Source organism: Exophiala dermatitidis (genome assembly GCF_000230625.1).
Source record: "Exophiala dermatitidis NIH/UT8656 unplaced genomic scaffold supercont1.2, whole genome shotgun sequence".
Taxonomy (NCBI): Eukaryota; Fungi; Ascomycota; class Eurotiomycetes; order Chaetothyriales; family Herpotrichiellaceae; genus Exophiala; species Exophiala dermatitidis.
The window spans coordinates 2,025,734-2,053,576 of record NW_008751647.1 but is presented as its reverse complement, the minus strand read 5'-3'; the positions used below and the strand labels follow the sequence as shown (position 1 = coordinate 2,053,576).

At 51.8% G+C, this 27,843-nt stretch overlaps 11 protein-coding genes across 11 annotated transcripts; 6 read left to right on the top strand and 5 right to left on the bottom strand.

The window, feature by feature from the left end:
• Nucleotides 1-1,022: 1,022 nt before the first annotated feature.
• Nucleotides 1,023-2,180, bottom strand: HMPREF1120_02226 (endo-1,3(4)-beta-glucanase; the record flags this gene model as incomplete). The annotated part of the gene is made up of 1 exon (XM_009156262.1): nucleotides 1,023-2,180. One exon carries the CDS (start codon nucleotides 2,178-2,180, stop codon nucleotides 1,023-1,025), a length of 1,158 nt encoding a protein of 385 aa, XP_009154510.1.
• A 1,140-nt stretch (nucleotides 2,181-3,320) lies between these two features.
• Nucleotides 3,321-7,400, top strand: HMPREF1120_02225 (uncharacterized protein). The gene has a single exon (XM_009156261.1). The coding sequence runs from the start codon at nucleotides 3,573-3,575 to the stop codon at nucleotides 7,041-7,043; it is 3,471 nt and encodes a 1,156-aa protein (XP_009154509.1). The 5' UTR covers nucleotides 3,321-3,572; the 3' UTR covers nucleotides 7,044-7,400.
• HMPREF1120_02224 (uncharacterized protein) lies at nucleotides 7,391-9,102 on the bottom strand (the record flags this gene model as incomplete). The annotated part of the gene is made up of 3 exons (XM_009156260.1): nucleotides 7,391-8,144; nucleotides 8,436-8,783; nucleotides 8,948-9,102. 3 exons carry the CDS (start codon nucleotides 9,100-9,102, stop codon nucleotides 7,391-7,393), a joined length of 1,257 nt encoding a protein of 418 aa, XP_009154508.1.
• Nucleotides 9,103-9,576: 474 nt separating this feature from the next.
• HMPREF1120_02223 (uncharacterized protein) lies at nucleotides 9,577-9,970 on the bottom strand (the record flags this gene model as incomplete). The annotated part of the gene is made up of 3 exons (XM_009156259.1): nucleotides 9,577-9,617; nucleotides 9,683-9,767; nucleotides 9,908-9,970. 3 exons carry the CDS (start codon nucleotides 9,968-9,970, stop codon nucleotides 9,577-9,579), a joined length of 189 nt encoding a protein of 62 aa, XP_009154507.1.
• A 320-nt stretch (nucleotides 9,971-10,290) lies between these two features.
• HMPREF1120_02222 (uncharacterized protein) lies at nucleotides 10,291-12,370 on the top strand. Its single transcript, XM_009156258.1, has 3 exons — nucleotides 10,291-11,306; nucleotides 11,357-11,598; nucleotides 11,653-12,370. The coding sequence occupies exons 1-3, from the start codon at nucleotides 11,120-11,122 to the stop codon at nucleotides 12,043-12,045; spliced, it is 822 nt and encodes a 273-aa protein (XP_009154506.1). The 5' UTR covers nucleotides 10,291-11,119; the 3' UTR covers nucleotides 12,046-12,370.
• A 676-nt stretch (nucleotides 12,371-13,046) lies between these two features.
• On the bottom strand, nucleotides 13,047-14,225 carry HMPREF1120_02221 (dihydroceramidase; the record flags this gene model as incomplete). The annotated part of the gene is made up of 3 exons (XM_009156257.1): nucleotides 13,047-13,807; nucleotides 13,873-14,059; nucleotides 14,133-14,225. 3 exons carry the CDS (start codon nucleotides 14,223-14,225, stop codon nucleotides 13,047-13,049), a joined length of 1,041 nt encoding a protein of 346 aa, XP_009154505.1.
• A 728-nt stretch (nucleotides 14,226-14,953) lies between these two features.
• HMPREF1120_02220 (prefoldin subunit 1) lies at nucleotides 14,954-15,431 on the top strand (the record flags this gene model as incomplete). The annotated part of the gene is made up of 3 exons (XM_009156256.1): nucleotides 14,954-14,983; nucleotides 15,036-15,202; nucleotides 15,266-15,431. The coding sequence occupies 3 exons, from the start codon at nucleotides 14,954-14,956 to the stop codon at nucleotides 15,429-15,431; spliced, it is 363 nt and encodes a 120-aa protein (XP_009154504.1).
• A 1,707-nt stretch (nucleotides 15,432-17,138) lies between these two features.
• Nucleotides 17,139-18,707, top strand: HMPREF1120_02219 (uncharacterized protein; the record flags this gene model as incomplete). The annotated part of the gene is made up of 3 exons (XM_009156255.1): nucleotides 17,139-17,913; nucleotides 18,169-18,329; nucleotides 18,462-18,707. 3 exons carry the CDS (start codon nucleotides 17,139-17,141, stop codon nucleotides 18,705-18,707), a joined length of 1,182 nt encoding a protein of 393 aa, XP_009154503.1.
• A 753-nt stretch (nucleotides 18,708-19,460) lies between these two features.
• Nucleotides 19,461-22,310, top strand: HMPREF1120_02218 (mitotic spindle assembly checkpoint protein MAD2). Its single transcript, XM_009156254.1, has one exon. It carries the CDS (start codon nucleotides 19,980-19,982, stop codon nucleotides 21,147-21,149), a length of 1,170 nt encoding a protein of 389 aa, XP_009154502.1. The 5' UTR covers nucleotides 19,461-19,979; the 3' UTR covers nucleotides 21,150-22,310.
• On the bottom strand, nucleotides 21,805-24,258 carry HMPREF1120_02217 (uncharacterized protein; the record flags this gene model as incomplete). Its single annotated transcript, XM_009156253.1, has 1 exon — nucleotides 21,805-24,258. One exon carries the CDS (start codon nucleotides 24,256-24,258, stop codon nucleotides 21,805-21,807), a length of 2,454 nt encoding a protein of 817 aa, XP_009154501.1.
• Nucleotides 24,259-26,261: 2,003 nt separating this feature from the next.
• Nucleotides 26,262-27,476, top strand: HMPREF1120_02216 (uncharacterized protein; the record flags this gene model as incomplete). Its single annotated transcript, XM_009156252.1, has 1 exon — nucleotides 26,262-27,476. One exon carries the CDS (start codon nucleotides 26,262-26,264, stop codon nucleotides 27,474-27,476), a length of 1,215 nt encoding a protein of 404 aa, XP_009154500.1.
• Nucleotides 27,477-27,843: the final 367 nt, after the last annotated feature.

Genomic DNA, 27,843 nt, shown 5'->3' with positions numbered 1-27,843 from the left:
TCTGTCCTTGAATTTGCCGCGCTGGAGGAAAGTAGAACAGTGGCCAATATCCCAGTGCCAGTGGTGGTGGCCCTCAAAGAGCCCTTAGCGCTGTTTGGGGTCAAACTGAGGTTGAAAGCCGAACAAGAGGAAGAACGAACTGTTCAAGCAAGGCTTAGATGGAAGCTCCAGGTCGTAAAGACAGATGATAAGTCCACCTGTGCTCGATGTGATCTCATACGGGATAGCCCCCTCGACTTTGCGTTAGCCGAGTACGTAAACAGAGCCAGTTGGGCCAACGGTACTAAGGTACGCTGTAGCTGCAGTGAGTGCACGGCGTCGCAGAAAGGCACTCTAGTCTACTTACAGTAATAGTGAATGTAGGCTTGGCGTGGTTAGACACTACAATTGGTTGGTAGGCGCCATGGCCCTGTGGAAAAGGTCCCATACTACAGCGTACTAGTATATGCCTACATAGTCAATTTCGATATAGAGCACAGAGATAAACATCTCGAGTGCTATACTTCCAGGCAGTAAGGGATACTGAAGGCAGTTCGTTAGTCTATTTTGCCAGGAACCGGTCGAACACTGTCAAGAATGAAAAGAAGCATATGAGGTCCAGGAATGCCTAAGCCGAGCGGCGAGGCACCGATGGAGAAACCGAGTACAGGGATACCAACGACGTCGGGGCGAGGCTGCCTCCCTATGAGGCAAACATGAATTAGTCGAGCTAATACTATGAACCGCCACTGTTCACGATGACAAGTTCACGATGCAGCTTGGATTCGATTTATTAGCGTCGATGTTCCACGCATGACACGACTGCGAAGCCATATACGTCTCTTGTTATTTTGAAAGGGTACTCGTAAGCATGCAAGATACAAGGTATGAAAAGTATTGGTACATTTCTATAAGGGCTCTCAGGGATACAACTCTTTGCTAAAGGTATTTAAAAAGGTGTGACGACCAACCTCATCTGAATAATCATAATAAGCAGGAGATGGGCCGCGTTTCGTCGGGCACTTCCACACTCCCGACTGGCATCACGAGTGGTTGTGATTTCCGTTTCCGCCTTCAATAAGACCTGAAGCGTCGCGAACTGCGTCTGTGCCTTGAGCGCGGGAGCATGGTTGGAACCGGTTGCTCGGCAAGGGCGTAGACATGCCCGTGCAAGATGGGTCGGCTTGCTGATACACTTGGACACCGCCAATGGCCCAGTATGCATCTTTGAACACGGCCGGATTGTTGGTCACATAGTCCTGACATGTTGGGGCGACCGAAGCGCACTCTGAAGTATTCCATGTCTTGTCGATCCAGTCGCCACAGAGCGCAGTGTTGAAGATGATCTTGAGGTTGAAAAAATGCTCGTCAAAAGTCCCGTTGCCACTGCTGACGAACATGGCATCCGGAGGCCCCCAGCTGTCGGCAGCGGCCTCGGGATCGGGAGATCCGGCAGCAATGTCACTGGGCACACTGCCACGCTGGAAATTCCAGATCCTGATGGCATCGCTGGTGAACTCGGTCGCAAGCACGCTACCTCCTGCTGCATTGTAATCGGTGCCGAAATCATTCCACGAGCCTTCTGCGACACAGCCCGTGCTTCCTGCAGTATCGAGGCTGCAGTCGAGACTAGATAATGTCCCTCGCATCTGAGTTTGATTGGATGATGTTGCTCCCGTCACGTTGAAGATGCTAACACCGGTGTCGGCGTGTAAGACCATTTTGTTGACCGTCTGTTTGTTGATTCCCTCCATAATGTCAATCTCCCCCGCCTGTGGCCAGCGAGCACCTTCCCCCAGCAGCCAGTACGCAGGCCAGCTCCCACATATCCCACCAGGCATGTGTTTAATGTCGGCGATCCACAAAGAGTGGTTGAACGTATCTTTGCTCTCAACGCGAGTAGAAGGGCGGCCATCCGGGGTGACATTCAAAGACCACCAGTCAACCCCCAGGTAGATCGCGTTATCGAATGAGTCACTAGAGGCGAAGCCTGCCAGTCCAGTCTGATTGGCCGTCTCCAAGTCGACGTATTTGACAAACCCGTTCGTAGGGTCACGATCGGAGAAAAAGGCAAAATTGTCGAAGAAGTTCTGGCCTGTGTATTTCTTCACCAGTTGGTAGGATGTCGTTGAAGCTTCCTGTGCGTTGGAGACTCGCAGAATGGCGCTGACCAGCAGCGGCAAGACTATGTTAGAGGTCATATCAAACAGATAGAGAGAATATGGTTCTTGGTCGCTCTCAGGCCCGAGTATATGTTCGAGGGGCGCAGTTCTGGAAAGGAAAGGTATAACTTACGGAACTGAAAGCAAGAGGAATGGCAAGATGCCTGGATTCAGGAGTCATAGACCAAACGAGTACCAGAAGCAGAGAATGTGACATTTCTTAGGTCGTCATTGTCACTCGGTAAAGGGCGATGCAAAGAGTGCCAAACAAGGCGCCCGACAATGCAGATGCAGAACAAAGTGATAGACAAAGGGGTCATTTGGAACAAGGCTCTGCTGAGCACAATGGGACGGCTGATAGGCCAAAGGGGTGGGTCGAGTAGTGAATACAGCCTCGTGGCCGAGTGAATAATGACAGGGCTGGCCAATGGCGCCCTTCGTTTCACTTCAACTTCACTGTCCGGCACCAGCTTACCTGACTAGTACATCTGCACTTAATAGTTTATTGTCGCAGAATTATCCCCAACATTCAGAGAGCAGTTTGCCGGCTCGTCTCTGGGAACCCCTGGTTTAGCTAGCGTGACAATGGCCCATCATAGAGTCTAACCGACTCGTCTCTGGGACCCTCTTGGCTGAAACTTCGTCGACACCAGGTACAAGGACCATCATAGAAATGGCAGGCTTCCTCTGAATGGGTAAAATTCCCGGGAAAAACCTCGCAAGAACGGGGTTTCACTTCCCTCGAACGCCCAGCTGAGCGCTCTGCAGGACGCAAAGCAAAAAAGTACCAAAAAGTACCAAAAAAGTACCACAGAATGCACCCTTCGAAAGGCGGGGCCTTCGAGGAAAAAGTTTTTGGCACTTTGGACAGAAGGCTTTTTGATTCTTTTTGGTGTTTTGATTCGTGGGTCGAGTGACTCTGCCCTACTCTGCGGCGTCGAAGTCGGCGCACGGCAATTAAAGAAAGCAGTGCAAAGACAGAACTGCTTTGAGGAGGCCGCCGTGAACAACAATGGTATGTGAACTTTTAGTTTTGCCGTATTGATCTCGCAACGAGTAGCTGCATAAGCCTTCAAAAGGCAAGGCCCACAAGCTGTGCTGTACCACCAGCACGAGAACTGAAAGCATTGCCTACTGTAGCCGGAACTTACTTGTTCTATACGCTTCTTTGTCAGATCTCGCCCTTCTCGAGGTCAGCTTATTCAAGGGACACAAAGAATATACCACTGTAGTTGCTCACATGACAACGCGTCAAAAACCACTTTACGCGCTTCCATGGTCGACGTCATTGATTGGTTGACAGATTTGTACCTATTCCGGTGGCCAAAGAAAGTCGACAGACTCCGAGTTCACTCTACGATCCGCATCTTCTGGGAAGCCCTGCATCAGGCGTAGTGTGTTTAATGTGCCTTTCCTCACATCGCATGCCTGATGGTCAGGCTCCAAGGCGCGACCGTCTCGCGTCAACCAGTCAACCGTAAACGAAAGCGCCAGACCAAAGACAATGGCGACTCCGAGACAACGACGACGACGCCCGAACCTAGCGCTGCCGAAGCAACAACAGTGACAACAACTACATCGGTTCCTACCAAGACACATGATGGAGGCGTCAAACCCAGAAGGGCAAAGTCCACTGCGAAACCAGCACTGCTTCGGCGGAGTTCATCCACGAACCTCGTTGAGTCCGACATCCCTTGGCCAGATCATTTCAAATACCTCTTGCAACTACACAAGGCTCTCAATGTCGTATACACATTCTGCTGCACCCGGAAGCATTTCGCGACGACATGGGATAACATCAAGTCCACGGTAGAAGGACATATCAAAAGGCCACTCGTTGAGGAAGATGTGGCGCAGGTAAAGGCCTTGGTGCCTCGGGCTATCAATTTTGCCTATGTCGACGAGGAGCATTTGATGGTCACGATAATGGGTGAAGATGACGGCATCAAAGGAGGCAGAGCGGACCATTTCAGGTCACTAGCAGAAGATGAGAGTGCTCGCAATGACAACTCCGGGACGCCCAAGGAGCTGCTGCTTTTCGAATTCATTGACGGCGATTTGAAGAGACAGGTGGTTGATCCAAAGACAGGCGAACCCACTAAAGCCACTCAAAAGCTGCGCAAGGAGGATCTCAAGATGCCGGTGTTCAGTCAAAAGTCAATGTTGAAGCTGATCGAGAAGCGCAATGTCAAGTTTACTTCGGCGATAAATGCTTTTCTCAACGAGTGCGCTCAAGAGGGTAAAGATCCAGTTGAAAGGATCCTAGATCTCAAGCAGCAGTACATTCCCGTTCCATCATCGAGTCGTTCCACCACACCTGCACCCGAATCCATCGGACTGCCCAAGTCTATTCCCAAAGAACGCAACGCGATTTCCGAGATCGTCAAAGAGATCACCTCGTTGGAATGGTATACCGGTCAGATTGTTCCTGATGGTCATCGGGTATTCGATCCGCAACCGGCCATATATGGTGACCTCAGCTTTCCACTCTCGCAAAACTTGGTGAATGCTCTCTACAACAGCAGAGGAATCACCCAACTTTATTCTCATCAAGCCGAAGCCATCAACAACTTACATGACGGGCATAACGTGATTGTTTCCACATCGACAAGCTCCGGAAAGTCTTTGATCTACCAAATCCCAATGTTACACGAACTGGAAAAAGACCCTGAAAGTCGCGGCATGTACATTTTCCCCACGAAAGCACTCGCGCAGGATCAAAGACGAAGCATGAAGGAACTACTGCAGTACATTCCTGGATTCGAGAATATCCTGGTGGAAACTTTTGATGGCGACACGCCGATGAAGGAGAGAAACATGATCCGGGACGAGGGTCGGATCATCTTCACGAATCCAGACATGCTCCACATTACTATCCTTCCGCAAGAAAGTGGATGGAGAACATTCCTTCGCAATCTGAAATATGTGGTTGTCGATGAGCTGCACGTCTACAACGGCCTCTTTGGAGCACACGTGGCCTTCATCATGCGCCGCCTACGACGTATATGTGCGGCTTTGGGCAATCGCAAGGTCAAATTCATATCGTGTTCCGCAACGGTCGCCAACCCTGAAGAGCACATGAAGACCATCTTTGGCGTCGACAATGTCAAACTGACCGACTTCGACGGCTCACCGTCCGGACGAAAGGAGTTCATTTGTTGGAACACGCCATACAAGGATCCTGGAGATCCCTCATCGGGTCGTGCCGACACATTTGCCGAGACTGCAAGGTTGATTTGTCAACTCATTCTGCGAGGTGTTCGCACTATAGCTTTCTGCCGCGTGCGTAAGCAGTGCGAAGTGCTCTTGGCGGCCGTCAAAGCCGAGTTCACGAACCTTGAGCGACCCGAATGCGCGGCACTGGTGATGGGGTACCGTGGCGGGTACTCCGCCCAGGATCGACGACGGATCGAAGCCGAGATGTTTGGCGGCAAGTTGATGGGCATCGTGGCCACGACGGCCCTGGAGCTAGGGGTGGATATCGGGTCTCTCGACGCCGTCATCACAATGGGGTTTCCGTACACGATTGCCAACCTGAGACAGCAGAGCGGTCGTGCTGGACGCAGGAACCGAGACTCGTTGTCTGTGCTTGTTGGCGACAGCTTCGCGGTGGATCAGTATTACATGCAAAACCCAGATGAGATCTTTACCAAGCCCAACTGCGAGCTCCAGGTGGACCTGCAAAACGAGCTGGTGGTGGAAGGACACGTGCAATGCGCAGCATTCGAGCTACCCATTCAACCGGATGAAGATGCCAAATTTTTGGGTAAAATGTTGCGCGATATCTGCGAGGAGAGACTGTCCAAGGACGCAATGGGGTTCTACCACTGCAATGAAAGATTCCGCCCACTCCCATCTCGATGCGTAGCCATCCGCGACACGGAAGAAGACCATTTCGCCGTAATCGACATCACCCACGGGCGCAACGTGGTGCTCGAAGAAGTCGAGGCATCAAGAGCGTTTTTTACATTATACGATGGCGGCATCTTCTTGCACCAAGGCAAGACGTTCATGGTGAAAGAGTTTTCGCCCGAACGCAAAATGGCGCGCGTGCAACTCGTCAAGGTCGACTGGACCACGCAACAACGCGACTTTACCGACGTGGACCCGATCGAAACAGAACAAGTGCGTCGGGTATCCGCGAACTCGTTGACCAAGGCGTTTTTCGGCCGCATCAAAGTCCACGCCGTGGTGTTTGGCTTTTTCAAGGTCGACCAGAAGCGAAGAATTCTTGACGCCGTCGCCGTCGACAACCCGCCCATCGACATCTTTTCGCGCGGCCTGTGGCTCGACATCCCGAAATCGGCGCTCGAGATCTTTCAACTGAAGAGGCTCAATCTCGCCGCGGGCATCCACGCCGCCGAACACGCCCTCATGAGCCTGATGCCGCAGTTTGTCGTCAGCATGCCCGGCGACGTCCGGACCGAGTGCAAAAACGCCCTCAAGGAATTCGCCAAGCGAGAGACCCAGCGCAAACGGCCTGCCCGCCTGACCTTTTACGATGCCAAGGGCGGCGCGGCAGGATCGGGCATCGCGGCCAAAGCGTTTGAGTTTATCGATATCCTGCTCGAACGGGCTGTCCAGCGCGTCGCCGCCTGCCATTGTCTTGAGGGTTGCACCGAATGTATCTGTGACGAACGGTGTAAGGAGAGGAACATGATTATGAGCAAGGCTGGCGCCGAGGTCATTCTCAAGAGTTTGTTGGGAATGGACATTGACATCGATGCCTTGCCCGAGGGCGAGGAGGAGAGGGTTCCTGCTGGCGTGGAGACGGTCATTTTCGCTTCCGAAGTCTTGGGCAAGAATGGCCGAAGAGTCCCTGAGAAGGAGTTTCCCATCAAGCAAGAAGAAGAAGATAAAGATGATGATTGTGTTATTATCAAGGATGAGCCTGAGGGTTGAGCAAATCAGAGCTAGCAGTAGAAGCCCACACTGGCTTTTCCTGGTTTAGAAACGAAAGCGTGCATGATTGAAATGTATATGTATAATACCGCACGACCTAGATATATACTGCAGTGTAGATGTATTATGTACGACAACGAAGCAATGGACTGGCTCAGGCTCGGCGTGAGCTTTATGGATGTGCTTATGTACAATACAAAGCCCAATTCGGCAGCACTGCCAGAGCACGTCAATTTGCGCGTCGAAGGTCAAATCGAAAGGAAACAGGGATAAGAAAAAGGAAAACTCCATTCTATTCGTTTCCGGATTTATTTATACCGTAGCTTTTGATCAGCGTTTAATCAATTCTAATCCAAGATTTTAGTAGCATGCTTAACAAACATCTCAGCCTCCCTCCTCATAGCAGCAACATCCACAGCACCCGAGCCATACGCTCTCGACACCGCAGCCTGGACCTCCTCATCATCCAACAGACTCTCATCGTCAAGGCTTTCCACATCCACCACTCTACGCCAGTACTCGTCCTCAGCGGCTTTCAAGTCCGGTTTCCGCACGACAGTGTTCCTCGCGACCGAGTAAGCGCGCAGATTCGTTTGAGACATTTGCAGTGCGAGATTGGTTTTGGCGAGCAATTCCTCCGTTCGCCGGCGGGCGACTTCCGGGTCCGTTGAATCGTTGTTGCTGAACAGCAAGAATCGGTATATGGCAGAGGCGTAGATGAAAAAGGCCAACGCGGCATCGAATAGAGAGAGAACCAGATATCGTAGTGTCGAGGCGATCCAGAAGATTCCCAAGGGCGGTGTCTGTGTATGTGTTCGTGGATTTGTGTGTAGTGATGGGCCGGTGTAGGTGCTGGTCAAGCCGATGTCAATGCTGGCTAGGATGGTGGCGCCCAGTAGAGCCCGTGATCGCCAGCGACTGGCTTCGAAGCCGGCGACGGGCTCGGATGTCGCGAGGCCAATGCATAGAATGTGGAAGAGGTGTGGTAATATTATATTGATTGGTAGGTGGTATAAGAGGAAGGAGAAGGCGTCGTCGGCGGTGCAGAATGTGCAGTTGAGGAGAGTGGATGGCCCGAAGCGAAGATAGATTTGTCGGAGACTACGAGTGACGACGAGGTGTTAGCATTGAATCAACTTTCGAGGGGGCATGATATTTGCTGGGTCTTGGATTGAGATGCAGTGGGGAGTACGACGAATATTCTGGGAGAGGGTACTGTGTAGCCTTGTAGATTATGACAAAGGGCGAGGCGGGTAACCAAGGTTGGTTGGTTGGTTGCTTGGTGTAATTCGATTTCCCTACCATGTGTGCCAAATTTGTCTTTGCAGAGTGCACACAGGGAAGACATAGGGCGTAACGAGCACGTTTGACTAAAAGGAGAGGGTTACTTACGCTTGAGAGCCCAACTTTGCGCGCAAAGCCTCGTCGGTGGCCGTCAGGATGCCATCCTCGCGCAACAGTGCCAGCCGCGCGAATAGCGTGTCCGTTGCCGTCGACAGACGCGACTGCGTGATTTGGAACACATTGTGATCCGTGAGATCGCTTCTCACCAAAAAGGACGGTAGTGACAAGTACAGAAAGACACAGATTGAGACGAATAGCGCGTTGAGGCCTCGCCCTGTTTCGGCGGGCAGCGGGCGTGGCGGTGGCCGCGTTCGGATGGCGGTCTTGATCACCCTGTAATAGTTGATTGCACGGGGCAGGACGAAGGTGAATAGCACAGGCCAGAAAGGCTTGATGCTGTAAGTTTGGGTCAGTGTTTATTCTTGTAAGGAGCGGTGGTCAAGGGTTCAAGTTGGGATTGGAAACGCGGCGTCAATGCGAGAGCGGGCGCATAGGCGGTACTGCACCTTTCTAGCAAAGTCATATTCCCAAACAAAAAGAGTGTATGGTTCGAGTCTTACGGAAGGACCTCGATCCGGTCGTGCATATCTGTAGCCCCGAGAGCGTCGAGGCAATGTGGTTGTTGTAACGACTTTGGGAGTTCAAGCCGGAGGTTCAGCCTTGAAGTCCAGTCTGCGGAACGGAAAATCCTCCATCCCGAGCCTGACTCAGTCATCTCTACTGCCTGGTAGTATGTCATATGTCATGGTTGTAGGCAAACACAGGGCAGATCCTACGCGGTATAGCACTGGCAACAACATTCAGGCCGCTTGTCGAGGATCTATTGCCGTTGTTGCAAGTATTGATCGCCTGGACGGAATACAAGCCCTGCGCATCGCGAGTTCGGCTGAGGAGCGCCACGCAGCAGACGCATAGTACTCGCCAATTGAACTGGGGACAACGACCATATTGATAGACTTTCTAGTAGATTGAATGATATGGTCAATTCAAAGCAGGCTTTCGAAAAGCCCATAGCCAATCTTTGTCAACTCCAGGTCCAACCAACGGTATTACGTGTAGGAAACACTACGCCATATACAAAACTCCTTCGCTAATCCTTAGCATTGTGCAGCTCAACTCTTGCCGGCGATTTCTGTTGCTCTGGGAATGTGCTGAACTCGACAGTGGACGATTGCAATGAGGATGACGGTTACTTCTTTCCCCCAGCGGCTGCTGCTTTGGCGGCCTCGGCTGTATGCGACAATCAGACATCTGCTTGACTAGACAGAAACTGAGGGTGTTTGTCAAGAGCCCACCTTTTGCCTGTTTCTCGCGCATGATGGCGGCTTGTTGCTCTTTCGTACGTTGAAACTCGGTACCAGACAGTGTGTTCTTCTTCTTCTACATTATCATGCATTGTCAGTTCGCCAAATCGGATAACGCTCGTGACGGAGCGGCGGAGGCCGGCCGTAAGCTCGGGGCGAGAGCCAGGCAGAAGAATTGCAGAATTACAATCTGCTCGTCAGAGGGTGCACACATACTTGAGAGGCTTGCTCCTTGAGGTTCTTCTCACGAGCCTTTTCTCTCTGGTTGCCGCGCGCCATGTTTGCCGACTGCTGGAGGGCTGTAGGAGGTTTGGAGAATCGGCGCGCGGGACAGAGATGAGTGATGATGGCGTCGAACGTGGACAGTGGCGATTGCAGACAATAAATAAGTGCGGAAGAAGAATTGTTTTGTCCTCAAGTCCAAGTTATGGAGAGTCCGGAACCAAGATCGAGATCGAGATCGACGATCAAAGACGCAGTCAGAAGTTCAGTCCGTTTTGGGCAACCTCCAAATCACTGTATTGTAGGATTACATAATACAGTACACCGCCAGATCTGACCACCTCGTCCTTTGCCCCATGTTTTGGGCTTCTTTTGCTCGCAGGTGAAGTTGTTATTCTTCCTCGGACGCCATATGACTTGTCACGCGAATGTCGCATCGTGATGCTGCTTGTTTCGTGCAAAACTGCGGTAACTTGATCAGGCGTCAAGGGGCCAACAATCGGGCGACCTCAAGTGTGTTTCATGTTCCTGCGTTCGAGATGTCCGATCAACAACAGCCACTCCCTCCCTTGGCCACTTCGATCTTTGACGAGGACGGGAACTCTGCAATATCTCTCGACGCTGCTGAGGCAGGCGTTTGCCGTCTGCATTGTGTCTCAACTGAAGTCGAGTGAGGTATGCGCCGTGCCTGAAACCGTAAGCTATTTGACTGTCTGGATCTCGCCAATGAACACGTTCAGCTCGTGGACTACCCGATATATTCACTACAGCCTCATCTCGCGCCCGGCGCGCTTATCGCCATTGTGAGCATCATCTTGGAGCTCTGCATTGGGACAGCGTCGCGCAACATGGCCAAAAATACAATAGAAGAATTGTCGCCTCCAGAAGCCGAACCCGCTTCAATTGTGTCTCTTTCATCATTCATATTGTTCCCCTTCAAGTTGTGTTCTATTCAGTCCTTATCTTATTCATGCCACTGCCACTGCTTCGCACAATAACCTCAACAATCTTATTGTACTTTACATTCAATCCCAAACCACTGCTCAGATCTAAGAAATTTCACTGCGCCCTGCCTTCGCACGATCTTCCTGATGCTCTCCTAGTCCTTTCGCCCATCGATTTCTTTCTTCCTCGTATCTGTCCACTTGTACACCAACTTCAACACTTTTACCCAAAACTAATACGAGAGCAACGCCCTCATCCACGATGTTTCTCTTCGGCAAGTCGCTGGCCGGCGCCGGATACGTCGTGCTCAATGTGATCCGAGTGATGAACATCATCGCGCTCCTGGCCGTGGTCGCTGCAAGCTCAGTCATGCTGGTCAAGACTTTCATCGTTTCCAAGTTTTTCTTCTTCGACGCCTGTGAGCACGTCATTCGGTGCTTCATCAGCGGTAAGATGGTCTTCTATATCATAACGAATCAAATACTAAAAGAAGTTCAGGGTTTCTCATTCTCACCGAACTCCCCTTTTTCAAGTCATACATTTCCCGAAACTGGCCTCTCTTCAGTGCTCGATCCAGCTTCATCATACTGGGCGTGTGCATGGTTTTCCTCGGAAACAGCATCCTGGGCAATCTGAACAAAGAAGCAACCAGCCAGAAGAGTCTAGGACTGCCATTTTGGCGGCTGGTAATCGGATCTGGGATCGTACTCCTTGTGATGGGATCGATCAACATCATGGCAGTAAGACACACCTTTTTTTCACTCTGCAGCGTCCTCTAATCTTGATTTCTACAGAGCTACATCTTCAGGGACACGCGCGCTCATCTCACGGCTCGACAAGTCCGATCCCATGGAGCCGTGGCATCCCACAAAGCCGACGTGGAAGCATCGACGCCCAAACTGCCCAGTCGCCGCAGCCACTATCGCTCATTCTTCCTGGGCAGCAAACGCGACTCCCTCCCATCGTATTACTCTCGCAAGAACAACACCGACATGGCCCAGTCTAGGTCACAAACGCCGAAAATGCACCTCGCCATCTCAAATCCGTTCCCTCAGGACAACCAACAACTTACAAAGAGTCCTGGCGCCTCTAGCTCAAAGTACAGCCAAAGCCCACGGAGTGAGCGACACATTAGCAGACCGGATCTGGCGCATCACCCTGCAATCACCCACGGTCAAGCTCTCTAGGAACGAGCGGAGCCGATCAATCGAGCAATCTTGGACAAGAAGAAACAACCTCACCCACTGGCACACCTGGCAGGCAATGACAGCAGCAGCAGCAGCAACCCAAGAGATTTGCATATTGCCGACTTGTCTTATCTTGATTATAGGAAATGAGTTGGTTGCTCGTGGCGTGGCAGTAAACACAGCAATTCAGGGGTCTCTCCATGCCGATGCTGACGAGAAGAATCTACAAAGAGGCAGAAAACACTATGAACATACCTAAATAATCCATCATGAGTTATGAGATACTACAATTAGTAGCCGGATATCAGATATCCTTCAAGTTGTGAACCTTGCTTCGTTTTTGCTTTTCCTGTCTCTCTTTTCTCTGAAGTTCATATGGCCTCAGATGCGCAGTACTATATTATGATTATTCGAATCGTACCACTGAAGGAGCCCTACTGGTAGTAGTACTGCTAGTAGGTAGTATAGCCTGCTGTCCTCTTTCGCCCCCATTCTCCGCCACGGGTTGCATCCCTAGGTATCTATACCCAATCCGGCAAACTGCCTGCCTAACAAGGCATGTTGCGCACAAGTTGATGCACCAGCAACGCGAGAATCGCCACCCAAACTTCAGGCTGAACCAACCAACCGTCTGGCTTGGATGAGGTACGTGTGCATTGCAAGCCAGCGCTGCAGTGCCGACGTGCATACAACTACAGTGGTAGTGCTCAGTGCGGTGCGGCTCACCTGCATCAGCCACTTAGGTACTACTCTCTGATCACTGCCAGTACTACTGCAGTCAGTGTATCAGCAAGCCGCTACTCAAGACATTCAAGTCAGGACTGGTCTCGGCATCGTAGCCCCAGTGCCAAGTATTACCTGCTCGGGAGCTTCTAGGCAGACAAGGTGAAAGGACACGTACAACCAAAGCCTTTGGCGGAGGAGCAATGGAGGTGTTGTAACGCAAATGTATAAATACATCAATATCTGATCTAATAATGCCCGAATCATCCCCATTGTACTCAGTTCAACTTCTTTGCGTCGCCGTTGAGATGCCCACTATTCACTTCGCCGTCCGCCACGGCGCCATTGGCAGCCTTGCCAGTGCTATCCCGCGCGGGTGGCTCCGAAACCTTGACAATCTCAGGCAATCTCCAAAAACTCGGCCAAACCATACGATAATGCTCCTGATCGCCATTGAGAATGTGTCGCAGATGAATGCCCCAGACAATATAACAATAAGCGCCGATTCCCGTCATCAGATGCCACCAGCCGTGACCCTCCAAGAAGAAACCCCACGGCATGCCAATGGCTCTGCGCCACCGTCTCAACGTCGAACAGTACTGGTTGTCTATACCCCAGATGGCAAACCCTCCCAAAAAGATGGACACGCCGAAGCCAACAAGCAACCACATAGACTTGAGGATCTGCATGTCTCGTTGATTCTCGTATTCTTGCTGTTGTTTTGATAGTGCCGGCTTGTTCTGTCTCTGGCGTTCGAGTCGGTGTCTTTCTTCGCTCTGGCGCAGTGACGGACGCAGTGTGTACTCCATGCTATAGATGCTTCGGAAGACAATGAAGACGGTCAAGGCGGCGTAGACGGTCTGGTGGAAAGTTGGGTCTTGAATGTAGTGGTAGTAGACGGTGATGAAGGCGCAAAACAGCACGAAAAACACCCCGAGGCCGACTTGGACTTGAGATGAACGTGAATAGGACAGACTTGCGTAGGCCATGAGACATGTGGTGTAGATCATGTTTAGCTCGTCAACTAGTTGCCAGGGATCTGTGGACGTTAGAAATTGTCATCATGCAATTGGTAGTAAAACCGGGCGGGTGTGCATTGTGTACATTTCAGCGTGGAATGAAACATGAAACTTCCAAACCCGACCAGGAAATACCCAAAATATGCAACTTCAAACACTGTATCGTGCCCATGTTTTCGACAGCTCTTGACGCCCTTGTACGCGAGGTAGATGAAGATCAAGTTGGTCAATGTGTTGACGATCTCGGCCGAGTAATAGGTTGCGTAGTAATCCTATGGGAAATCGAGTCCGTCAGAATGCATACTCAAGAAAAAGGAGAGAGACGGTTTCAATATCCATACATACCTCTTCACACCATTGGAGAGTGGAAGTCACTGGGTGCCAGTAGCCAGGCTGCCCTGGAGGAGGGTACGGAATCGATGGTAACCAGGAGGGCATCCTTGCGATGCAGCAAACGAGTGACTGTTCCGGATGAGACGGAGGGGTATATGGTTCAGGGGCAGATCATATTGTCAGGATCTTGCTTGCATTTATTGAGCGCTCGAAGGTACTGTTGGTGATTATAAGGGAGTTCACGTTCTCGGATGTGGATGGAACGGTGGACCCGTGGGACTCGGAGTTGCACTGCGCGGTTGGGTTTCGCTCTTCAAGTACGCGGATGAGAAAGGACAAACGCCTGCGCGGGTGTGGAGCAGCAAGTTCCCTCGAGATCCGGGATTGAAATAGTACAAGTGGTAGGACGACTGATGAAGCTGCGGTTGCAAATCAAGATCCAGGTCGGATACTGTCCATGTACGATTTGGTCGCGAGCATGACATCGGTTTCAATTGTTGTTCCGGCGGACGCTGAGAGTTGCCGACGACTCGGAGCCTGCAGGCGGTCTTTTGGGCGGCAGACAGTGCCTGACACGTGAAAAACTCGCCCCCGAAGAGAGCCATGATGAACTTGAACAGATGACTCGAAATAAGCTTGTTTAGCGGCTTGCCTGAGTCCGAAAGCCTAAAGTGTACTCCCTAACCCCTCCACTGCACCACTGCCCTGTGTTGCTTTCCAGGTGAACCACTGGCACCCGATTTGTACCTACTCTTGACCGGCTCATACGCAGACGGTATAACCTCATTCAAGTTCCTCATCCTTACTGTCTGCCAGCATCTGTCGTAGTCAACATGTCGCTTCCCAACGCAGCCCTTCAGAAGGTCTGTTTCTCTGCCAACTTGATGTCTGCCTGGCCATGCTGATGATGTGCAGTTGCTCCAAGAAGTCGAAGCGCAGGCTTTGCTCTCGCAGCAGAAAATCACCCAAACCCAGGCAGAACTCGGCGCCAAACGACGCGATGCTCGCTTGAACCAGCTTACGTCCAATGAGCTCAAGTCTCTGTCCAATGACACTAAGGTCTATGAGGGTGTTGGCAAGATGTACGTGAACTGATTGCTTGGAGAGATATCATACGGATGGTTGACACGGGTTCTTTCTACCAGGTTCGTAGCGGTGCCTATCTCGACAATGAGCGAGCGGCTGGCTTCCGAAGCCAACGCCTTGAACAAAGACATTTCAGAGCTGGAAAAGAGACTGCACTACCAGGAGACGACCTACAAAAATAGCCGGCAACACATCGAGAAGATCCTACAGTCCGGATCTGCCTGATCAGTGTACCTACACCAGCTTGTTGTAACACCAGTGTCACACTTGGAGCCGTGTATGCCTGCGCCGTCGTCGCACAATTAGCATGCATTGCTCCCGAAGAGGGTGTGTTTGAGGGCGTCGACTCGGGAATTGGTTGTTTTTCCGTACCCCAATCCCCCGTAGTGAACAGACAGGAGGTGTTTGCTGGTTCTTCAGAGGGACACTCCGGAGCCGTTTGGCAGAGGACTGGCTATCTGCATTTTCCTACCGGGGGGTTCAACACAAGCGGCGATTGACTTGACTGAATACTGCTTGTTTACCCGAGGTACCTGCGAGATATTTGCAGACGGTCCCTGTTCATGTCCAGCTCGACCATGATTGCACACGTCAAGCGTGCGCCATGCCTTGCTTATGAGGGCCTCGAGAAGAAGGATGGTACAAACTACCTCCCGGCACTATCCTGAGAAGGAAGTTGTACCAAATCATGGACGGTGCGCTGGGTGCAACCTTGCAGTGTGTGCCCAAAGGAGCACCCCAATCTTTGGAGGATACACAAGCGGTTGTTGGATTTGTGCTAGGCATGAAATCAGGTGGCCGTCGACCTTGGGTGCAGACAGTACCTTAGGCGACAAACGGCCATCGATGACACGAGGGCGATCGCAACCAGGAAGCCTACCTAAGGTACTGCTAGTAAGAGTCAGGCGCCCAACGGCCCACAGACAGCGCATACCATGACGGGCCGCGGGAGATGTTTCGATCTCGTGCTGAAACGGGCGTCTGTCTGTTGTAGATGCTGTGCAAGTGGTAACACAGTATCAAGGGGCGCTGACACAGTGCTGCTAATTGTGGTGACCGTCAAGGTCGTCCGGCAAACGAGACGATTGTGAAGCACTTGAAGTTGTCCCTAGCAGCACTTTTCGAGACCACTGTTTGTGTTTCTGCGCTTGCAGACTAGTATAGCATCTTGCGCGCCCATTGACCTCCTGATCAGTCGACAAGATAGTACCTCGTAGGGCGGAAGGCCAGCCATCCCTGCGGCGGGTCTGGGTGCGCATTATTGGCAATCAACTCGACCTCACCGCCGGCTGCTGCAGTACCAGGCGCAGATTAATCAGACCTGGGCCACCTGCAGGCAGCAGGTGTCGGGATACGCTGCCTGGCTAGTACAATATCCTGCAGTGGCTGGTATTGGCCCCCAAAAGTCCTTGGATCATTCATTTCCCATGGACTGCACGTTGGCTGTCGGTTTGCCTCCAAGAATACTGTAAGCCTGTCGAGATCCGTTAAGAACCCCTCGATCGCCCGCCATCCCCCACCAAGCTGAAAGAGAACGAACACCCTTGCGTTTGACCTCCGTCTGCTGCAGCACAGGAAACCCTACAAAAAGGCTGGTGCGGAACCTTCTCAGGCTTCCCTGCTGCGACTCTTGTTTCTCTCTCTCCAGTATCACCTGCATCGTTGCGCCCGAGACACAGATTGTACCTGGAGATTCGAGGCTGCGCCCAGCATTAGGTCGCTGTCGGGCGCTGCCTTCTTGTACCCCACCGCCTATCACCCGCATCCAACACGCTTCCACCTCGAGATCCGCCTGGAAATCCACCGACAGGGCTGAACCGGGATCTCCGTCACCAGAGCAGATCTCATTGTTTATTTGTTTTGGGGCCGGTCGCAGGCACATCCCAACACCCTTACGAACCAGCTGCCCTACCAGGCGATTGAACACTCAACATGCCGTACTCTCGGTACTCGTCCGGCTCAGAACATGAGTACATCTACATGCCTACACTGCCTGTGCGCACCAAGCCTGCAAGTGAAGGCCGATCTCGCCGCGCCCGGTCGCCTGACGAGGTCGTGGTAAACAATTACCTGGGGGTGCCGCAAGGTGCACGACCACGCGCATCCAGCCAAGGGAACGGGCCGGCGCCTACGATCGTCAATATCGGCGGGGTGCCGCTGCAGGTCGGGGCGGCTGGGGCTTCAGAGCACGGACGTCGCGGCTCCCGCAGTCGCAGCCGTTACCGACATCACCGCAGCGGGTCGTCGAGTTCGGAGTATTCCACGTCACGGTCGCGATCGAGGTCGCGACATCGTAGCAGCAGGGGCCGGCACGGTAAACGACCAGTGTACGATGATGGTCGACCGACACGGCAGCTCTATGAAGACGATTTACCCTACCATATCCGACGAGATCTCGATTACGCACGCCAGCAACGGAAAGAGGAAGAGGAACGCAGAATTCAAGAACGGATCAAGAAAGATCGTGAAGCCGAGAGGAAGCGATGGAAAGAGGAAGAGGAGGAGGAGAATGCTCGTAAAAAGAAGGAACGCGAGGCCATTCTTCTAGAGGCCAAACTCGAGGAGGAGCGTAAGAAAAAGGAGGCCGAGGAATTGAGACAGAAGATTCTCAAGGACGAGAAAGAACGCCAGGAGAAGGAAAAGGAAAAGAAAAAGGCGGAGGAGGAAGAGTTTGAACGCAAGGTCAAGGAAAAATTCCTGAAAGCTGGTACGCAAAGATTCGTTCACTATTATTAACTAGTAAGCTGGGTGTGTGGGAGATTATTTCATGTCGTTGATGCGGAGTATTGGTGTTGTATTCCTCGGTGACGGTGCTGGTGGCATGATTTCTCATTATCGTCCGTAAGGGCGCGTTTGTTCGGTGTTTGGCTTAGTCTTTTCTTTACTGTGTTACTCCCGCCATGATTGATGACTATTTGTTCATGAGGCTAACCTTTGTCCCACCGCCTCTGATGCGCAACAGGCTACAGCATTGAGTATATCGAAGAAGTGCTACACAAGAAGAAAGCCGAACAGGCCACCCTGGCCATTGACCTCCAACGCCCGACGTATATCAAGGTCAACCGCAAGTACCTGCACCCTGACACCTTGGATGCGTATAATTTGCCCTGGGAATGGGACGCGGTAAGTATCTATATTCCCAATTATACCATACACAAGTTCCTTTGAGTCCTGTACATCTTTCACCTCTGAAGTTGCCTCAAGCTCTACCGCCTCAAATATGGCTACTGACCGTTGTGCTATGGCCACTTGCAGCGCGACGACGAGTATATCATTATCAAGCGATACATCGATCATGATCTTCAAGATGAGCTATTCGAGCACACACGTCGGCTGAAAGAACGCAAACTGATTACGGGACCCTACGTCAAAGAAACCAAGATCGTGACGAAGCTCAGTCCCAATGAGTTTGTCAAGAAGGGGGGCGACAAGATGTACGTCGTCAGAGAGAAGAGCAAAAGTCCTGCGAGAAGCCGTCGCTCCAGTTGGATGTTCACCTAGGATTGGACTTTCTATGCCGTCTACCATTGGACGTATGCTTTGAATCGCTCACGAACGAAATGAACCTTTTTGGTGCCCAGCAATGCGATGGCCTAGCTCGGCTGCGAACAAGCATTGTTTTGCAATGGCAAGAAGAAGAATGACATCTCAGATATCATGGTGACGGTGGACTGGAAGACAGGAAGGACAACGCTCTTATCAGAATGAGCCATTCCGTTTGGGAAAGGGAGGTGCATCAAGGATGGAAGCTAGGAGAGATTGGGCAAAACAAAGGATGCTATTACTTGGTCGGCGGGTGTGTCCCGATCTCGGCTCATTATCTATTCACCTTGAAGATAACAAGGCACATCCGGTTTATGAAGAACGTGAAATAAGCAAGCAACGCTGGAGAAAAAAGCGGGATCAACCAGCCTAGGTGCTAGGTAGCAGACGGACTAGTTTTGAATCTGATGTACGGTGTCCGTCCTCTTGTGCCTGTCCATCTCCGAGACGAGCCACCGGCTGTGACTGTCTTTGTCGCCAATACGGAGGCTGGGTTTGATGCAGGACGCAGTGAGGTAGATCCAATTGTGCCCGTAGCAATTCAGATAAAAATTGTCCACCTATATTCATACGTCCATGTAGTAGTGTAGCGTTCATAGTTGTACACTGTATAGCAGCGAGCGAGTGGAACCGGGCTGACTAACCGCCTGACGCGTCGTGATTGGCCCTCTTTCAACTACAATTCACCCTTTCAACATTGTCCCTCCATTGCTTCAGTTCGCCGACAAATCAAGAAGTCAACAAGGTCCTCTCCTGGTTCTCAGACACATGAAACCCACAGGTCAAGGAGCCCGCCACTACCATGTTAAACAGCCCAGTCTCATAAACCCGTGCACGCGACGGTTCAACTTCTGACACACCACAGGGTTCGAAGGCTCAATTGGACTTGAAGAGCGCTCGCTGGGGCCCCAGGAACGCTCCAGTTGGGCCTTCAGTACTGTACCAAGCCAAATTACAACTACAATTACATTACGATTCGAGCAACACTTCAAGCTTCACGTACTAGTAGTGCCGTGGTGCCCCTACTATTTTCTGACACAACCTACCGGGGTGCATACCAACGCTTGATGCCTACACGATACTACCTTACGTGAACGGAATGCCCATTGCCTCATCAGATGTCCACAACTGTCCCACCGGCCGCTGTTCTAGCATACTAGACATACAGATCTACCAAGTCACCAGCAGTCTCCCTCTTTCCAGGACGCATGATACATTTCTTTCACCACCATGGCCGACCACCCACCCGACACCACCAACACCACCACAGGTACCACCACCACAACCACCAACCCTAATCTCCTGTCCACGCACCGCGCCATAGTCGAAACCCTCGCCTCATTCCTAACCGTCGCCACCCACCACATATTATTCCTTCGCCGAATATATCCACCAATATCATTCCTCTCGACCCGAGCATACAACTACCCCGTCCGCCAGAACCGCCATCCCCTAGTTTGCAACTGGATTCTCGACGCCATAGCCGCCGTACGCGACCAACTGGAGAGAAACACAGTCGAAAAAATCGCCCTGTGTATTTTTGCAGTGGACACCAATCGTGTCCTGGAGCGCTGGACGTTTGATTTGCATTCGTTTCCTGTGGTTGCGAAGAGGGATCGTGATATTGCGTTCGTCACTATCGACAGCACGACCACCGCCACTACCATCAGTTCAATATTTGCGAATTCCATCAATATAGCAGACCTAGAAGCCCACTTCCGCGCCACCCTGTCCCGCATCAGCACTGCCGCAGCACGACTCGCACCATTGCCCGAAGAGACAGAGACGTCTTTTACCATGGCGATCGAGGTCAAAGACAACGCTGATCGACCTGTGGGCCGGTTGGACAAAATGGAACGGAAGTGGATGGCTGCGGAGCCGGAGGCGAAGCCGAAGGCGAGCCCGGAGACAGAGCTGGAGCCCGAGGTTGAAGGACAACTTGGACACCCTCACCCAGAGACCAACAACCACACTACGACTACCAACGACAATTCAAACCCCAAGACACAAAATCAGACTCAAACGCCCCAGTGTCAAATTCATGGTCGAACCCACCCCGTTCGTCGCCTAGAAGCAGGTGAACTCCGCATCGAAGTCTGGGTGGAAGAATCGGCGGCGAAATTCGAGTATAACCACGACGGCAGCAACAACAGCAACAACAACAACAACCAGGGCAATACCAACCAACCCCTCTCACGTGCAGAAATTCGAACAAAATTAATGTCTTACGGCGCAGGAACGGAGAGGTTCGATCCTGGAGTACCACCAAATGGAAATGAAGACCTCGACGTCGGCATCGACCAAGACGGACTAGGGTTAGGTGATGGCTTCGATCTCGAACCCCCGGATATCAATCGCAAACCGCAGGGGGGCGCGACCACGGATTATCAGCGCGGATGATGATATAGAATTGGCGGGTTTTCCGGGGGGCTACCTGCCATATTCCATAATTGCAGACTAAAAGACACAAACAAGAAAATATCAACAACCCGGACGAGACAGCATTGAAACCTCATTATGACCTGATCTGCATTTAACTGACTGAAAGAAGCTCTGCAACGACTAAAAGAACCAGCTGACCGAGAAGAAGAAAAAAAGCTGGCTTCTATCTGTGAGCATTCGGAATACCTTCTAGAAGAATGGGACGGTACTAGTAATGAGAAGAGACCCATGAACGAAAAGATCTGGCCACCACAGTCGCCGCCATCACCGTGCCAGTTTCTGACGTGCCTCACACGCCTGTCTCTCTTGGCACTCCTGGCTGCGTGGCTTCTCTTCGTAGACGTGCTCCTAACGGGAACAAAACTGAAAGGAAAAGTCTCGTCCTCGGCCGTGAAGCAGCTGCCATAAATGTTGAATCCTGATGTTGAACTTCGAGGGTGAAGGACACCTTACTTCCGAAATTCTCGTGAATCTCAAACGCTCAAATCCAGAATGTAAAGAGGTCAGGACGACTTGAATGGTGATTGTGCTGTGGTGTGCTGCCATTGCCCTGGTAGAAAGACAATACGAAATCGTATTGTATCCACTCCTCCGGTTCATGAATCGTAACCGACTACACCTGACCACCAAAGGGTGGAAGGCCAGCTGCAGCACTAGTCCGTCTGTGACCTGCCACAGGAGGCCCAGGAAGCGTTCGAGGAATCCGAAGATGATCCCTCATATTATCACGGCCAGGGAGAGGGAGGCCGTTGAAATACGGAGGAATGGGCCCTATCCGTGGTGGTTGAATGTGTGGGACCTGAGGATACATATTCAGACCTTGTGCCTGTTGTGCGGCGTTGTGGGCGGCTGGCATTGGCAATGGCATGTTCTGAAATGCTGCAGCCCCTAGAGGGCCCGGCCCAGTGTAAGTTATAATCGGACGTACTGCTCCTCTGTTTGGTTGTTGCCCGTAGTTGTTTCCTGGAGGACCATTCAAGTCCATTCCTACGCCCAGGTTGCCGTTGCCCATTTGACGCCATCTCTCTCGAGCTGCATCAAAGGGCCACGGATCGAGATTTGCAGCTGGACCTGCAGGGTCTCTTCTGAACAATCCAGGATACTCCTTTCGAACATCAAAAGGTGGTCGATCCAGTCCAACGGGCACTGCCGCGGGAAACAAGTTTCCGCCGATGGCGTCGTCCCGTTCGTTGTTGATTGGATGATTTAACAGCTCTGGTAGACCGGCGTTTGCAACAACCTCAGCCCATACATTAGGATGCGCCAGGCCGTCCTGTTCCACCAGAAGCCGCTCAAAGTTCTGGTATTCAGGCGGACCAAGACCTGCCAAGAAAGGGTAACGTACAGGGCCAGCAGGCTGTGCTGCTGAAGCCGGCTGTCTTCGTTTGCCAGTGTCATCAGTTGTAATGCGCAACTTGGAAGGATCCACTTCGGCATCCTTTTCTTTGGCCTGTTTGATGGCTTCGGTTTCCGCCTCGTTTGCTTCCGTCTCATGTCGATCCACCCCTGACCGGTCGTGTAGAGTACATACTTTCCCGCCTCCCGGGGGCACGGTGTGGAAATGCTGGTACGGGTCTTTGAGCTGGGAAAGATTGGCTTTGCACACATAGCAAATCATGGTGCGACACTTGGTGCAGACCATTTTGTTACACCCATACTCTTTGATGATCTTGACCTTGCAGGTTGGACAGGTTCGCATGACCGCTTCGGACATTGCCTCTTCCACAAGATGTCGGGCCGATAAAATATTGTCGTTGCGCATCTCTTCACATGTCTTCGGTGCGTGGTCGTCCTTATGGCACTTTCGACAGCTGACACGACTGCAATCTGGGTTCTTGCACTCAAAGGACGGCTGTATACTGATATCGCCACATACCGCCTTGTAATCGCAGAAAGGACATTCCTCGAGGCCTTCAATCCCAGCCGCGATGATCTCGGCCTGTTGTTTAGCCCACTGTAGGCGATCGAATGTCTTTGTTGGAATGGCGTTGCGGACCTCGGGTTCAGACAACTCAGAAGTGCACCCACTCCCGTCCATACATTGCAGTTCATATCGCATTAAGCCGATTTGAGTATCGGCCAGATTTCGAACGCATGCGTAGCAAAAGAAGTGAGACACTTCCGCCGTACACGACACGAGCCGATTCAACGGGACCTCGTCGTCAAAGCAGCACTGACATTCCATCACTGCGCCACTTGCCTTGTGTTTGGCAAGATTGTCGGCTTCATGTTCGGATTTGGCTTTTTCCTCTGCGGCTCGTATTGCTCGTCGAGCGACATGTTGTTTGGCGGCTTGTAGTTCGTTGACTTGATTGGCATAAGCAGCAGAGTGATGGTGATCCTCATCACTGTACGTGAGTTGGTACTTTCTCTCGATCCTAGTCCTCGCACGACGAAGTCGCGAATATGGCCGATCCGATGGAGAGTCGACATCCTCGTGTTCGTGAATACAAACATACGCCGCAAATATGGAGCCTTTTTCGGCCACAACTTTGGCGATATAGACAGTAGGAACGTGGTCGAATGTTCTTGCAAGCATTATAACCGCATCTTTCGCGTAGGTCTCGCTCTTGGGCAATTGTTGATCCCATCTTATAGTGACGCCTGTACCATCTTCAGCCTCCACACCTTGAGCATCGTCAGATGCCTTCGCTGTTTCCTTGGGGTAGCTGTCCATTTCCAGAATCTCCTCAATGATTTCCTGCGCAATATCATCTGCTTGATGCATGACTTGGCAGTCATCATCATTGTGGTTTAGGAAGGCAGAGTATTTTTGGAGCTTTTTCCGGACAAATTCGCGATCAATATCCGGGAGGATGTTCCGGATGCTTGCTAGACATTCCTCTTCACGTAGCCTGCTACCGTCAGCTCCTGTGCCGGATCCATTGCTTGACTTCGAATTTGTCCTTTCAATCAAGAGCGGCGAGATGCTTCTTTGCCTCGGGTCGGACGGACTCCTGTACAGGCTCAGGTGCTGCTCGGCGTCCCATTTATCACAGAGCTCTTGGTGGCCTGCCACAGTGCCCAGAACCACTGGAAAGCGTTCATAGCCAGGACCCCGGTACATTGTCACCTGAAGTTGAATGTCATCATAGTAAGGGGCTTTGGCGAACAATCCCGAGTCGCGCCTTGTCTTTGGATGCGAGGGTGAGCCAATAGGTGAGATGTCAAAAGTATAAGACAGAGATGTAGAGCGCCTTCGTGAGTGGCGGGGTTGATCTGCTCCATGATTGATGAAACGGTCAAATCTATTGGTGCGGGACATGGGCGGCGAAACTGATATGTTTCCTCGAGTTGTATTTTTTGCAGGATCAGATGGGGTAGGTTCTTCGGGAAATCCAGGTCCAAAGTCTACCTTTCTGCGTTCGGTGGGCTCAGGAGTGCCCAATTTTCTCCGTTTCCTATTTCCAAGAGGATGGGAACGATACGACGTTTCACCTGCCATGCTCTGACGTTTGTCGTTGCCTCTGCGAGAGTGATAAGAAATGTTACGCCGTCCTGGCGATGGTAGCCACGTTGGCTCTAAATTAGTCTTGCCTGCCTTGGTGGAATCGTCATCACTATCATCATCATGATCATCGCTATCATCATCATCATCCGATGATATGATTATTATAGGACCGGTCGTGGTTGAAGTTTGCACATCATGGTTGCTGAGGGAGAGCGTGCCCACCCGCCGTCGGCCATGGAGAACCCGCTCAACGTTCCTGGAAGAGAGATAGATCAGTCCCATATAGGGTTGGGAAGATGTCACCTCAAACACCTTCTTCACAACGCGACTTCGTACGATATCGTTCCTCAATTTGGCAGTCCTTGCCGGGGGGTGCAATCTGAGACTGATTAGAAATGTTTTCTTACCTGCTTCTCAAAGACATGACCCTCATGACTTGCTCTCATCCACAGCTCGAGGCAATTCAAGGTGGTCCGAAGAAGCATAAGGCTTGTGTAGGTCAGAACGATGTGCTTGTTAAAAAGGGTCTATGTGGTTTTGATCTGTATCGTGGAAGGAGAAGCTCGAGGACCATGGGGATGCGGGAGCACACTGGTAAGTAGGCACGAGTTCAAATATTCGGCTTTGGACAGGGGCAGTCGCGGGAAGGCCAGACGTGGTTACCAGTGAGGCAGTGACTTCTGCAAGGAGTGCAGTGGTGGTAGGGTCAGGAGTAATACAGGTCAACCGCGATGCGGTGAAGGATCGACTGCGCTGGAAGGATACATATGGGATGTCTGTGAGTGAATATGAAAAATTGAGTCTATATGCAGAACACTATCGCGTAGGACTTTATATTGTCAGAGTTTCACTTCGTTTTCGAGTAGTGAAAGGCGTCCGGGGGTGAGGATGAAGTTGGAATAAGGTGCCCGACGCGCCGTGTGGATGCCGAGCGAGAGTTACAGGCGTGATACAGGCATAATACAGGCATAATACAGGCATCTTACTCCAGATTCTGTGGGCGATGGCAGTGTACGGCACCAGCACTCCCGGTCATTTACGCCTCGAATACGGTCGCTTATCTCTCAGGATGCGCGCCTCAGACCGGACCGTGAACCTTGTCTGCCTTCAACAAGTTGACCGCGCACCAACAGTCCCAGGTCTCTTACTTGGATGAAAGAATTGCAGTTTGAGCTTTTGCTGAGCTGTTTCGAGTACCTGTAGGCCGTGTGACAATTACACCTCTCGTCCGAGAAGCCCGATCGGCCCGCAGTTGCTGGACTGATGCGGTCGTACGTTGGTCGCTGTCCGCCCTTGAGCCCTGGCTGTCCCTCCATGCTCGCTGCCTGACCAGGCTCAAGACTGATGGTTTCTAGGTTGAGATCAATAACTAGGTGCTTTCCACAGTTCGAAGAGTCCTGTTTGCACTTTGCAGAGCTGTTACAGTGCGGATTATGCCGCTGTCTCGACTTCCGTAACTTTGAACCTCGGGAGCGTAGGCATCAGACTGCCGTGACTAATGAGACTCACATCCTTGGCCCCATGTCTTTCGTCCACCCCATGATTCCGTCGTAACTACGGAATTGGTTATTGACACATCTTCTCAGTTCCCTACCACCAGCCGAAACACCCTCAGCAACATGGCCTCAACCACTCCGCAGGCAAGCGGCACTCCCAAGATCGAGACCTCGAAGCCCCCTGCCGTTGAACCCCAGCTCCAACCCCCCGCAAACTCGCCCGACCTGGTGTTGGTGCCTGCTACGCCGACTGAAGGTGTTCAAGCGGACCTTCTCAACAACGAGGAGTGGAAGGGTCCTCTGACATTGGAGCAATACTTGCGGCGAGAAGCCATTTTACAATCTGTTGATCTGACAAAAGATGGGCGAATTACAGGCTGGATTCTGACCTCTACAAGTCTGCCCGCCAATGAAGACGGAACCCGACCTATATTTGCCTCTTGCGAGACATACCCGAAACATGGTTACGTGGCCAAAGATGGCAAGGTTGACAAGGTCCAGGCACATGGGATCGGCTCTGTGTTCACACGCCCGGAATATCGTGGGAAAGGCTATGCAGGAAGGATGATGGCAGACTTGGGGAAGAGACTGGAGACCTGGCAACAGGTGGATGGACAGATCAACCCATTTTCTGTGCTGTACAGCGACATCGGACGCAACTTCTATGCACAACATGGCTGGAAAGCCTACCCCAGCACACATATTCACTTCGCTCCCCTGCCCCCAGCGGAGTACGAGGCCGCTCGAGGCTCCCTTCCCGCAGTTGAAGACCTGTCAGCGGCAGAATTGAAGCAGATTCCAACGATCGACTACCTGGAACAACGTCTGCAGCAGTTGTCAGGATCCAGAACCGGCACTGTCCATGTTGCCGTCCGTCCCGATTCAGAACATTTCCAGTGGCATTTTGCTCGAGAAGAATACTATCACGAGGTACTTGGGAAAGCAGAACCTAAAATCAAAGGTGCCATACATCGGGACACGGGTCTGGGGTTGGTCTGGCTTCGCAAGTATGCAGCCGACCCGAAGGAGTGGAGGCTCTACATCCTCCACACCGTGCTACCTCCTTCTGTTGAAAACTCACCAGATACCCAGGCCGTAATGGCAGCACTTCTGGCGAGGGCGCAACGTGAGGCGCATGAGTGGGACCTACCTGTCGGCGTTGAAGTCTGGAATCCTTCTGATCTGGTAATTGCTGCGGCCAAAAAGCTGAAGAGGGAAGAACATGAAGAAGTCAAGATTGTTACCCGAGACATGGATCATATCTGCAGTCTACGGTGGGCTGCGGGTGGAAATGAGGAGGTTGTCTGGGTTGCGAATGAGCAATATGCCTGGTGTTGATTGGCTTCGACACATAGACCGTAGTAGATCATAAAAGTTAGAACCCGAAGCTCATGCTTGCCGACATAGAACCTTTCAACATGAGACACTCTTCACCCTCCTCCCAAATGAGAACTGGCCGACACGGACGTCCTCCTGATACGGGGAGCTGTGACATTGTAGCCAGCAAAGAGGTCAACTTGAAGCGGTCGGGTTCAAGTCCGCTCACAAATGACATCATATGGGATGCGTTACTAAGCAATTCGCCTGCGAGGTTTCTCTGCGTCTGATAGCAACAAATCTATCTACAGCGTTGTATATTTCAGTGCCACACTGGGACAAGAATTCTCGCCGTCGTCCAGTATTAAGAAGCTAAGCATCGTCTTGC

What these genes read in the sequence shown, in the direction of transcription:
- HMPREF1120_02225 (XM_009156261.1), top strand. Translation starts at nt 3,573, where the DNA reads ATGGTCAGGCTCCAAGGCGCGACCGTCTCGCGTCAACCAGTCAACCGT.
- HMPREF1120_02222 (XM_009156258.1), top strand. Translation starts at nt 11,120, where the DNA reads ATGTTTCTCTTCGGCAAGTCGCTGGCCGGCGCCGGATACGTCGTGCTC. An exon ending in CATTCGGTGCTTCATCAGCG is followed by an intron (nt 11,307 to 11,356) that starts GTAAGATGGTCT and finishes AAAGAAGTTCAG; the next exon opens with GGTTTCTCATTCTCACCGAA. An exon ending in GATCGATCAACATCATGGCA is followed by an intron (nt 11,599 to 11,652) that starts GTAAGACACACC and finishes TGATTTCTACAG; the next exon opens with AGCTACATCTTCAGGGACAC.
- HMPREF1120_02218 (XM_009156254.1), top strand. Translation starts at nt 19,980, where the DNA reads ATGGCCGACCACCCACCCGACACCACCAACACCACCACAGGTACCACC.